Below are 13556 nucleotides of genomic sequence, written 5' to 3' on the forward strand. Positions count from 1 at the left end.
TAAAAAAAAAAAAAAAAAGAAAGAAAGAAAGAAAGAAAGGGCTGGTGGGTATGTACCTGAGGTTCCTGGGTTCAATAACCCCCCCCCCCCCCCCAAAAAAAAAAGTACAAAACCTATGTACTTCATCAACCAGAGACTCCTGCATTGTCCACATCTAAGCATTTGTTACATATAGGGGAAAAAATATCTTGGTAAGCAGATGGCCAACACCCCTTGACGTTTTGAAACTTCAAAAAGCTAATCAGGAATACCCTCAGGTAGGCTGACTTCAAAAGAGAAAATTTTAAGATTTAGAGTAAGATTCTCTAAAATGATTATTTTGAACCCAAATTCAATGATCAAGTGCCCACTTCTCTACTGTTCCAAGGGCACACAAGATGCAAGCTGGAACAGCCTACCCATAAAAATTTCCTGTGGTGCCACAGAACAGGCCCTATTGGCCACAATTCATCACATCAGATTCAGTTTGCTAAATGCTAACAAGCAACAAATACAATGGTACATACCACCACCAATTTGCTAAAAGGCAAATTAAAGAATGTACATAATATGGGGTTGGGGGCTGTAGCTCAGTGGTAGAGCACTTGCCTGGTGAGGTACTGAGTTTAATTCTCAGCGTCACAAATAAATAAATAAATGTCCACCAACAACTTAAAAAAAATTAAAAAATATACATAACTACTGAACTGAGAGGGTCTTACGTGTGGATAAAATATACAAAAGGTATGAACCCGTAATCCATGCTAGTTCATGGATCTTTCTTTTTAAAGGTCTCAATGCAGGCAAAAACCAAAATAAATCGTAACACCTCCCTCCTCACAACTCTTCTGCTATTAGCAGCGATTAAGAATTAGTTCCGGTCTGGGGCTAGGGCTCAATGATACAGCACTTGCCTAGCATGTATGAGGCACTGGGTTCGATCCTCAGCATCACATGTAAAACAAATAAAGGCATTGTGAAAAAAATTCTTCAAAAAAAAGAATTCATTAAAAACTTTTCAAAATGAATTTTTTGCCATATATGCAATATATTTAACGTCACTTTGTGGTAGCATTTTGGCTTTTAAGTATTCTAAGATTAGAAACAGGTAGTTCTGTTATGTGTGGGAAAGGGCCACGTCAAAGATGCAGTATACTAAAACCTAAACAAGAGCAGCTATGTCCTCTGAAGTACCAGGTCACCAACATGAGGTGTGTAGTTATGTAACATGGGTGATTTTAAAGAATTCCAAACCCAGTTACAAAATCATTTCCCATTCACTGCCTAACAGTAACATCCCCACCCAATGTATTTAAATTGCATAGTCTACAGAAGAAAACGAACATTCTTACGTAGATTAGAATGAAGAAAACAGATCTTGTTCATCGAAACCACTGTTCATTGCCTTGTCAATCTCAAAAGATTTCTCACCTTACTGAGGTATTTCTTAGAGGTCATTCTAGTTCAAACCTTATGTGACCTTGCTTACCTTAAGAGACTGCAAGCTAAAATACATTAATAGGATTTGTTATTAACCTTTCTGAAATAAGAGCAGTTAATGTGTAATTAGCTAGCTAGGTATTCTTGCAGTTACACTAAAACTCCTTATTAAAGCTTTAATTGCTAGGCAATAATATAGTTGTTAATGCCAAAAAAGAGTAACAAGAGATAATGTCATGCAATCATAAACCAAATGTTCATGCACGGGGGAGACTTTACCCACAAATTGTAATCACAAGCAAAGTAAGAAAAAATAAATCAAGGTTACTTGTCTATATAATCAAGAATGAAACTTGAGCTCCGAGAACTACAGCACCGAAGAAAGCAGAACACAGCTGTGGCTATCTTTCAGAACCATCATGTTCCATGATCCACAAAGCCTGGACTACTCCATGATTATAATGCTGATCACTACCAAATGTGGTATGTTTTCCTTCCTTTTTGTTTTTGTTTTTTTGAATGGTACTAGGGACTTAGGGGCACTCCACTGCTGAGCTATAGCCCTGGTCCTTTTTATTTTAGACACAGTATCACTAAGTTGCCCAGGCTCGCCCTGAACTTGATATCCTCCTGCTTCAGCCTCCCAAGTCACTGGGATTAAAGGTGTGCACCATCACACCAGGCTGAATTTGGTATTTCTACTGAATTTCCACTAAGTGTTCAACACACAAACTCCATTTTCCTGGAATAACTAACTGAATTCCTGAACCACATATTTATACCACCTCTGAAGATTTCCAAGCAAATAAAGGAGGATGGTCAAGGAGCTAACTTGTACTGCTGAAGTCAACAAATCCAAAACTTAGCATATTCATATTTCTTCTTTATTTACGATAGGTGACATTACTCCTAAGTACTGAAAATAAACAGCTCTACCTGGCCTCTATCTACAACACTCAGAATTGACATCCAGCCACTTCAAAGGCAGGATGATGTCTGTGATTCCAACATGCATGGATCAAAAATACTGAATACTGGAGTTCTGGAATCTGTTCAAAAGAGTAGCTCTTGGCCAATCAATCATCCATGAGCACAAAGATTTCTTTATCAGTGTGATGACACTATAGTGTCTGGAAACAACATATACTAAATGCAATATAAACCAGTAATTAAAAAAAATAATTACCTTGAGCCAAAATTTGAATTATTGGAAGATATACAGGCTACTTGGCTGAAAAGGTGAGTAGGATGACTACTAAATCTGTTTTAAGTTTTTCCTAACCACCTGGTAAAAATTACTTTGCTTCTCTTGCCTAATCTCCAAGTTCCTGACACATTCCTTCTGTGGTAGTCAACTTCATTTGTCTATTACTAATGTCCTAGATTACTAATGGAAGTAATATCCTACATGTTAATTTTTCTCCTCAGCAAAGACACAGGGAGTGTAGTGTTTACTGGCTAGCAAGCCTAAACTTAAGAATTTTATAAGAAAATAGTCTTTCCACTTTATTTATAGAATCCACAATATAAGTAATTTACCAGTCAAATGGGGATGATCACAATAAAGGCTGGAGAGAGAAACGTTAAGTGCAAGTGTCAGCGTGCATAAGATCACACTGCACTGCAGTGACGGTGCTGTAGCCCCAGGAACACAGCTAAGGATAAAACATGTTTTGGAGAAAACCAGAAAATGACAAAAAAGGGGGGGTGGTTTAAAAAGCAACCCATGGCTTAACACTCTTTCCATCAGTTCTTAAAAATTACATTTGTTTTTGAAACTGAAATCAAGATTCCCTTGGCTGCATTTTAAGTTTTCTCTTGCTTTTATCACAGCTGTCTGCAAGAACAGAAAGGATGGTAAGAAAAGATGCTATCATGCAAGAAGCCAAAATAAATGAATTTTGTCACCTGCTACTTTCCTTTTAAAGTCACAAGAGTAGCAATAGATAACTTCAAACTGATGACAAGCACCTTTATAGAATTAACTGTATTACCCACTATAATCAGTTCTCTTGCAAAGTTAAATAAAATTAAAAATTACTGGGTAATTAAACCATGATTATGCCAATTTTGAACTTCTGAATGAACTAGCTGCACATTCACTTGGCAAAGAGAAAACAGGATGCAAACAGGCAATGTGTCAGATGGGCTTCTGGAAGTCAATTTTCTTTGGGGAGACAGAGAGGATTAAATTTACCATAAAGATGAACACTTTTTAAAATCAGGCTACGGTAAGTATAAATCTAAAATTTATACTACACATATGTATACCCATTGCACAGTACATGCCTGGAGCAAAGTGAACTGCAGGAAATTTCACAATCAACTCCCAGCTACTCACCATATTATATAGTAGGGGTAGGTGTTGAAACAAGTTTCAGGTGCCATACTAAGCCTTTTGCTTTTCAGTTGAAAAATTATGCTAACATGCCAACTTTCTCCTGTTATTATTAGTTTATTTTTTGGTCGTTTGAACTACGATTCTCTCAAAAATCAATGTAGGAAATGAGTGATTCAGAACTCGCCAATTGTGTTCTAACCCCAATGCCAGAGGGTTTAGCAGTTTGTAATAAAAACTCAATTCTTTTTTTTTTTTTTGAGAGAGAATTTTTTTTAATATTTATTTTTTAGTTTTCGGCGGACACAACATCTTTCTGTGTATGTGGTGCTGAGGATCGAACCCGGGCCGCAAACATGCCAGGTGAGTGTGCTACTGCTTGAGCCACATCCCCAGCCCCCCCCCTTTTTAATAAAAACTCAATTCTAATCAAGATCAGGAAAGTCTTTAAACAAACAAACAAACAAAAAACACCTTCAAGGTCATTTGAACCAACTCTTTTCACCAGTACTGTGTGTTATTGAGATTGAGCCCAGGGCCCACCTCTAAACTACATTGTCCCCCATTTTTACGTTTTATTTTGAGTCACTAAGTTGCCCAAGTTAGCCTCAAATTTACAATCCTCCTACCTCAGCTGAGATTTCAGGCCTGCACCATGATACTTAGCTTATACCAGTACTTCTATATATATTATACTAGCCTGCTTCTAAAATGTCTCATAGAAGAAATGCTGAATTTTCTTGAGAAACTGTTGGTATTGAGCAAAATATCAGAACAGTTTTCCCATGCTGAGTATATTTTTGATCAAACTCCGAAAGGTCTTGCTAAGTTGATGAGGCTGGCCTCAAACTTGCAATCCTCGTGCCTCCCGAGTTGCTAGGATTACAGGTATAGCCACCATACCTGACCTGTGGTTTAACTCCTGTTGCTTATTAAATGCTTTGCAAGCAAATATAAGTATTTATCATTTTATAAATGTGATAAAGCCTCAGTCATGTTGGCTTCTGCTTTAAAATATGTTCTGACACTCACACAGCTGATAGAAATGTGAAGATGATACAGCAACTTTGGAAAAACAGACTGTCATTTCCTTAAAATGGGAAAATACAGAGTAACCATATCATTTATCAAACTCACTCCTAGGTACATACCCAAGAGAAATAAAAACCTATGTCCATGTTGAGATTTGTGCACAAATATTAACCAAGGGATTATTCATAATAGCCCAAAGTGGAAATAATCTAAATGCCCATCATCTGATAAGCACATAAACAAAATGTGGTAACAACAGAATATTATTCGGCCATAAAAAGGAAATTATGATACATGCTATGTCAGGGATGGGCCTTGAAAACATTATGCCAAATGAAAAGAATAAGTCACAAAAGAAAACATATTATATAATTCCATTGATAAGTAATGTCCAGGACAGATAAATCTATAGAAATAAAAAGTAGATTAGTGGTTGCCTAGAGATGGGGGGGATGTTGGGGGTGGGAATAACGAAAGACATGACTTTCCCCTCATTCCCTATGAAATACCAGGGGCACTTTATCACTGAGCTTCATCCTCAGCCCTTTTGATTTTGAGACAGTCTCACTAAATTGCCAAGGCCGGTCTCAAACATGTAATCTGCCTGCCTTAGTCTCCCAAGAACTGGGATTACAGGTGTGTGTCACCATTCCCCACGAGTTTCTTTTAAAGAAAATGTTCTGAATTGTCTGGTGATGGTTGTTCATAACTGAATATACTAACTATTGAATTACACATTTTCAGTGGGTGAGTTGTGTTTGTTAATTACAATAAAACAGTTACTAAAAAAATTGTTCTGAGACATGAGGTGTTTGAGAATCAGCAAACCTCTTCTAGAAAAAAGGTTTTGATTAAACTAAAACCACTGTAATTGAAACCAGCTTGCAGTATCTTGATGTGTATACATTTCTAAAATGTGAATGTAGTTTGAGGAAAATACATCATTACATCAGATATTCCAGGCAGCCTGCCATGAGACTTTTTTTTTTAAACAACCCCCCACAAAAAAAGTCTTAAAAGGAATCCGTTTAATCAACTTCAGAGTATATGTTCTCTCTTGTTGCTTCATCTCCTTAAGCCATCATCTCCCTAAAACTCGCATGTTAAAACAGTACTTGGGCATGGTTAATTCATTCATTTAACAAATAGTTGAACCTGTCCTGTACACCAGGCATGGTTTTAGGTATGTGAATGTGTGTGTGCAGACAAGCAGCAAGACAAAGTCCTGGGCTGGGGATGTGGCTCAAGTGGTAGCACACCTGCCTGGCATGTGTGCAGCCCGGGTTCGAACCTCAGCACCACATACAAAACAAAGATGTTGTGTCTGCCAAAAACTAAAAAATAAATATTAAAATTCTCTCTCTCAAAAAAAAAAAAAAAAAAAAAAAGAAAGAAAGTCCTTACTCTTGTGGAGTATTTAACTCAATAGGACAGGAGAAACAATAAATGAGTTTTAAAAACTTATTTAAAGCAAGGTACCATATCATGGAGTGGTTAGGAAAGGAGGCTTCTCTGAGGAAGTAATGCTTGAGGTGAGAAAAGACGGTACAAACCACACAAAGATCAGGGAAGAGAACTGCAAATAGAGGAAATAATTCCTGAATAGAGAATGGGGGGAGGGGTGTTAACTGTGCGCTGGTGACCAGCCCTCCTCTGTGATTCTCATTCACTAACAAGCACAAAGATATCTGGGAGGACCGAGATGCCTTACCCACCTTAGACCATTAAAATGTCTCCCGACTCTTCAACTAAAGGAAGCTGTCTTGCGTCCTTTAGCAACTGTTCACTCACTCACTCTTGCAAACCATAATGGACTGTGTGAAGAGTCCCAGGACTTTTAAGACAAGACATGCACCTGACAACTTTTAAGGTAGGAAACAAGCTAGCAGCACAATAAATGAAGGTAAAATCAACAAATACAGAGTACAAAGTAAAAGTAGGCCAGAAAAAACCGTAAAATGTGAGGGTATCCAGGATGACTGCCAATAGGAGAATCAGAGGAGTTTCATGGAGTGGAACCACCAGAACAAGGAATGTCTAGCCTGAGAATTTGGACATATGGGTAGAACAAACAGATTTGCTTTTATCTCTAACTTCAAATATACTTAAAAAATATTTTCAGCTCCCCAACCTGGTCACAATCTCAAGGAAAAAAGGCTTGATACTTCTCCTATCTCTGTGATTTTCAGTTTAGTATTTTGCAGAGATGGGCCATTCATTTGTTCATTCACTGCAAGAGATAAGTTATCAATTTCGGCCCTGAAGAAAGGCTAAATTACTTTTTGCTTCATAAAGAGCTTGTGGCCTTTGAAAGAAATGATTCCTGAAAACCACTTACTACACCATTCATTTCATTTCAGAGGGACATTCCTAAGAGGTTTCCCAAAACTAAACCATGTTACATATAAACAGGGATATGCAATGTGCTTCTGAATATAATACACATATTTAAAAATTTCCACATGTACTTGTGCCTATATACATATGCCTTAAGTTCAGTATCTCAAAAATATTTTAAACTTGCACTGCTAAACTGAAGCTTTTTTTTTTTTTTCCCCACTCAACACACTTTATCATCCAGTCCTTCAAAATCCCTTCCCGTCCCAACAAAGCATCTTAAACCAGAGAAGAAAAACCAACAACATTTTCTTAGGCAGCGTCTCAACACCTCCAAAAGGTATTCCATGGCCAAACTCACCATAAAGAGCTGTCCAAGTTTGATTAATTACATCTAGACACACAGTTCCTGACCTGAAACAGATGGAAAGAATGGTATTTTTTAAAAAAATTAGAAAGTTAGTTGCATGCATCTGGCAACTAATTTTATTTATCATGAAAACACTTTTAATAGCTCCTTAAATTTAAAAAATGGGGAAAGTATAATGAGGAGCAAAATATTTACAAGGTCATAGGTGTCTCCTTACAGACTGAAAAGGAAAAATAATTATAAGAAACCAATAAACACCTGAGCCAGGTGGTCAGAATTAACATTGGAAACAAGGGGCAGATAGAGCTGTGATACCCTGATAAACACAAATTTTCCCTGTGTGGTTAAGCGTGTGCATACCCTGAAACTAATACAGAAACGGACAAATACAAATTGAGGGAGAACTTATAAAATAAATTATCTATATTCTAAATGAAAGTAATTTTAAAGAAATATGACAAATAAATGTAATATGTGGTTCTGGACTAAATCTTTTACTAAAAGGGGAAAAAATGCTAAAAAGTACATTACTACAATATAGCAATAAACTAGAGTATTACATTAAGTTCCTGAATCTGGAAACTACTTTGATTACTACATTTTGTTGTTAGGATGACTGATATGCTGAAATATTAAAGCACAAAGGGACACAATATATGTACCAAACCTACTCACACAAAGTTCAGAGAAATCTCACAGGTAAGCTTTATGAGGGCAAAATGGGATACTGTGAAAAGTAAAAACTGCAGTCCAAATGGTCATGCTTTCTAAATAGCACTGGAGAGGGACACAAAGGCTGCACTGGGACCACTTTAACATATCATTAACACCACAAGTAAAGAAAATGAAAATGAAGATTCACAACTGAAACGAAACTAGTCATTCATGGTTGCTTTTCTCTCAAGAACTAAGAAATACATTTATGGGCTAAAAATGGCAAATCTATATGCCAAAAACAGATCTCTGAGCTGTGTCTATATGATGAGAACTAAGATGTGAAATATTGCAAATGTTAGCTGGATATCAAGGAAAGTGAAGGATGCAGGCATGACAATGGAAAAAATTAACAATGTACAGCGAACCAGAACTCAGTGGTTTAGAAGAGCATATCCCTAGGACTGTACAGTTTAAATGACACTCATAGTCCACCTCCCCCATAAAATCCTAGATGATAAATACAGATTATTTCATGACCAGGAGAGAAAAAGGAACTCTAATCAAAAGCAGTTGCTACTAAAATGTAAACATTTTTAAATAGTTACTTACGCTTCATCAATGTTGGGATGGAAAATTTTATTCATGAATCCTGTAAAAAGAGATGTTAATTAGCAGCAAAAAGTATCCAGAGAACAATGAATTTTAAAGTATGTCAGAAACAACTTCAATATGATAAGGAAAAAGGTGATAATACTCATAAACCAATACTTTCAACCTTAGATCATTGGCTATTGATAAGACTATATTCTGTTGGCTCCAATTAACTAAAATATATGAGAGTTCTAGTAACAAACAAACAACTTTTGGGGAGTAATGAAGCTTTATACAAAATAACCTTAAAAGCAAGTGCTTTCTAAGCTATGAAGGTACTTGCCCAAAGATTTTTTTAATACTAAAATGATTTACAACTAGTGTTATGATAAACATTAAGAAACTTCACTGACAACCCCCCACCACACACACACAGTTTTATTGTTCAAGCTCTAAACTTTAGGTTCTGCACTTCTTCTGAGGCTCATTTACCGTCATCATTAGGCTACACCTTGTACTGAACATGAATGAAGCTGTTGAAATGCTGTAGGAACACCACTTGCAAACCACAAAGGATTTCACAAGAAGTGACCAAAATATTTCCTTTAATTTTGTCTACTCATTCAAGGAAACCCAATCTTGATTAAAATTGAGGCAACTAAGAAATTAGGCAAGGAGTTTTAAAAAATTCTTCAAGATGGCTGTATCTGTCAGGGATTTTTTTCCCCCTAAAAAACAAGTACAGATTTTAATGTACTGCTGTTTAAATTGCAAGGAGAAATTATTTTTTAACTTAGAATCAATGATTTAAGCAATATTTGTATATGCAAATGACAATACTCTAAAGCAGAGATCTACTGTCAAAGCTGTCATATTGTCATTTTTTCCACTTTATTTCCTTATTTAGGACTCTCTTATTCCATTCCAAACTTGCAGTAAATTCAAGTTATTGCTGTGCCCCAACCCCACCTTCCCTCACCCATCCCCACAGGTTCATTCCCTCATTCGAAATATAGCAGCAACACCTACATGACAGCAGTTGTGCTTTTTTAGGGTACAAAAATGAAACAATACACCATTCTCCAAAAGGTCACTAAAGAAGGACAAGAGCCAGGAAGAAATAAATGCAATGTGTATAAGGTATGGACACAGGGGGCACGTGGAAAGGGGAAGAGTCTTAAAGATGCAGAGAGGCAGCACTACAAGTGCTGCAAGTGAGCTGCTATGGACATTATCTCCAAAAATCTTAGAAACTTTATTCAAATTAGCAATTGTGGGAAAAGAATACAAAACCTCCAATATTCCAGTCTTTGATTGCTCTAGCTACTCCAAGTACTAATCCTGCTTCAATTTCTGTTTTTATATTCTTTTGTACTCTCTGTACTGAAATAGTTTTATCTACTATAATGAAGAGTGTTTAAATCCTTTAGATGCCCCCCACCGGCCCCAACACAAAAGGCAGGTTCAATATTAATTTTTCATTAAGGAAAATGAAGATGTTTCAAAGTCTAGACTTAAGATGTATGTATTTTATGAAGAGATCATAATAAGCTGATAGAAATGGTCATGCCTAAATATTAAAAAGCAGGGGGAAAAGTTCCAAATGGCCATAGTTATTCATAGCAGCATTGTTATAAAAGCCTAGAACCAAATTCAACCTCATGAACACGAGATGAGCTATAGAGTACCCATATACTTGGGAGTCCTATACAGCCAAACATAATCAACTAGACCAATATGCACTAACTTGGATAGAGATGAAGCTCAGTTAAAAAAAAAAAAAAAGAAAAGAAAAAACACATAACAATTATATAGTTACAGCATACTAAAATAAAGCAATAATTCTTATTGCCATGCTTTAAGTATGGAAAAACATATCAAAGTTGTAAAAGTATTTCATGTAGGGTACAGGGCCATGGCCATGGTGGGAATACAGAACAGAAGAGGAAATAGCAATTAAAAATGATTTTATCTGTCACTATATTCCTTTTAAAAAGGGACAAAGTGCTTGTATATTATTTACTATTTTTTAAAATTTTTAATACAAGCATGCACATAGACAAGAAACAGGAAGCAAATATGAACAAAGATTAGCAGTGTCCAATTTTTGATGGTGCAGGCCTTTTCTCCCCTGCATTTTCCATATCCTATCACTCCCTCTGTCACCCCTGTACCAGAAGTGGGATTGAGGAGATGTGAAAGGCCAGTGTCAACAGTAGTCATTTTTGAGAGACTCCCCCATGATTTCTCTCTTCTTTTGACTCTCCTAAATTTCTACAATGTGTAATGTCAATAGTTAAACAAAAATCACTTTCAGTCTGGGTGCAGCAGTCCAGGCCTGTAATGCCAGTGACTTGGGAGGCTGAGGTGGGTACACCTCAAGTTCAAGGCCAGCAAGGGCAACTTAGTGTAACTCTATCTCAAAATAAAAAAGCCTGGGGATGTAGCTCAGTGGTAGAGTGCTTGCCTAGCATGCAGCCTTGGGGTTAATCTCTAGTACAAAAACAAACAAAAAACTCTTTAAACAACATCAAGTCTTCTAAAGTAATCCAATTATACATGAGTTAACCAGTGCTGAACCCTTTTAAGAGAAATGTTATCATGTTCACATCTTAATTTCTCTTGTTTAAAACAATTTTGGGGGAGGGGAATGGTACTGGGGATAAACCCAGGGGCCTTCTACTACTGAGTTACGGCTCTAGCCCTTTTCATTTTGAGACAAGGTTTTGCTAAATTGCCAAGGGCAGCCTCAAATTTTTGATCTTCCTGCTCAGTCTCTGGGATTACAAGTATATACCACAGCATTAATTAAAAAACCCTTGGGTTCTAAGGCATGTCATCTTCAAGATCAGTTACATAGGAATATGCTGTTATCCCTAATGCAAGGAAACTTTTTTTTTGGGGGGGGGGGATGGGCACGGTGAGGCCAGGGATGAAACCCAAGACCTCACTTGTACTAGGCACTACCACTGTTACTCCCCGAGCCCAAGAAACTTTCTGATGATTGGGAAACAATGGTGGCCCACCATGTAGTCTAACTAAAAAGAATGGTTCTACAATGGGAATTTTTTTTTTTTTTTTTTTTTTTTTTGGTGGTGCTGGGGATTGAACCCAGGGCCTTGTGCATTCTAGGCAAGCACTCTACCAACTGAGCCATATCCTCAGCACCAAGTAATATGTTCTTGGTACTTACTTAAAATCCTGCCTCTGTTAGAACCCTTAAAACTAATACCTAGTGGAGAGTATCTATGGCAAAAGTTCCCGATGCTGGCTATAGATGAGAATCACCTGCAGAAACAAAATAAGTGCTAGGTTATAAAGTGGCTAGTGTTGGGGCTGGGGTTGTGGCTCAGTGGTAGCGTGCTAGCCTAGCATGCATGAGGCACTGGGTTCGATCCTCATCAGCACATATAAATAAAGACAATAAAGTCCATCAACAACTAAAAAAAAAATAAATAAATAAAGTGGCTAGTGTTATAGGAAGGCTGGGATAGGAGTTGCAATTTTAAAAATGATGGTGAGGAAAGGCCTTCCCGAGAAGATGCCTTATTCTGAAGGAGAAGCAAGAGCACCAAGGGGAAGAACATTTACTCAGCCCAAATGTTCAAGTGCAAAGCATATCAGGAGTTTGCTTAATGCATTTGAAGGTCAGCAAAGGCATTAGTGACACTGAAACGGAATAAGGGATATAAGACCAGAAGTGGGTCACAGAGGTGATCAGCACACTAAGGGCTCTTTTACATTCTGAGGGAGACAAAGCCACTGAAGCTAGTGTCTGACATACTAATATAGTATCCATATCATTGAATTAAAAAAGAAAGGCTAGTTGGAGAACAGCTCAATCAGCTCATAGCAGTTCAGTGTTGGGGAAAGAAGATGAGGAATGGCTGGTCTCACATAAAATGGAAAGGGAATCCTAGAAATGAATTAAGCTTCAACAGTTTGATGCCACAGGGCACCTTAAAGGTGTAAGTCAAGAAAACAGCTGTGGTAAAGAACTTTAAATGTTTATCAAAACTGTCTCTAAAAGATTTTTTTTTTAATTTTTTATTTGTTTTAATTAGTTATACTCTTTATTTCATTTTTATGTGGTGCTGAGGATCAAACCCAGTGCCTCAAGCATGCTAGGCAAGCACTCTACCTCTGAGCCACAACCTCAGCCCGTCTCTAAAAGATTAAAGTGCTTCCCTCATTGACCATGGCCTGGAGAATACATTTGGAATCAATATAGGTTCTACACTGTTTTCAATTAAATCTAGATTTGGCCTGGTTGAGTCTAGAAGTACATAGTAGACAGGCCCAAAAAGGACTTAGTAAACATGCTTTAGTAATAAGTGAATTGGGCCCTGTCCCTAGTGCCCTGCAAGACTAAAATACCATATGAGCTCTGGAACAGGGCAGAAGCAGACAGCAAAGAGCAAAGTACTACACAACGGTTCTAATCCCAGTTCTGCTCTCAACCATAGGCCCTGGGTCAGTCACTTTACTTCTGGGGTATGTTTCTTTATCTATAAAGAAAAATAGCTAGATTTCCAAAATTCCTACTCTTATTCTATTTCAAAAGGTCCTATCAGCACCAAAAATCTAGGAGTTAACTATAATGAACAGAGTTCTGAGGCCAGAGGACTTAGGGAAATGTCCAATGCTAAAGACCTTAAAGAAAACTGATCTGTAAGGCAGCATTTTTTAGTTATGAAAGTATTGTGGAGAATGCAAAACAAAACTACCACAAAGAGCTCTAAAACCTACTGACTATTTCAAAGTAGGTGAAATCAGAGTTTGTAATCTTGCCTTTGAGAAGACACTGATAGA

General features: G+C 37.1%; 1 protein-coding gene across 2 annotated transcripts in view; it reads right to left on the reverse strand.

Annotated features, from left to right (window-relative positions):
• Window positions 1-13556, reverse strand: part of UBE2H (ubiquitin conjugating enzyme E2 H) — a 100728-nt gene that overhangs the window by 15233 nt on the left and 71939 nt on the right. Inside the window, exons 4-5 of one of the 2 annotated variants that reach the window (XM_081284522.1) lie at window positions 8763-8802; window positions 7488-7540 (exon numbers count right to left, since the gene is read on the reverse strand). The exons of the other annotated variant lie outside the window; for it this stretch is intronic. Coding sequence (XP_081140648.1) covers window positions 7488-7540; window positions 8763-8802 — 93 coding nt within the window. The remainder of the gene's footprint in view (window positions 1-7487; window positions 7541-8762; window positions 8803-13556) is intronic. 2 annotated transcript variants of the gene reach the window in all.

This window comes from Spermophilus citellus (genome assembly GCF_964194105.1).
Source record: "Spermophilus citellus genome assembly, chromosome: 3".
NCBI classification, from domain to species: Eukaryota; Metazoa; Chordata; class Mammalia; order Rodentia; family Sciuridae; genus Spermophilus; species Spermophilus citellus.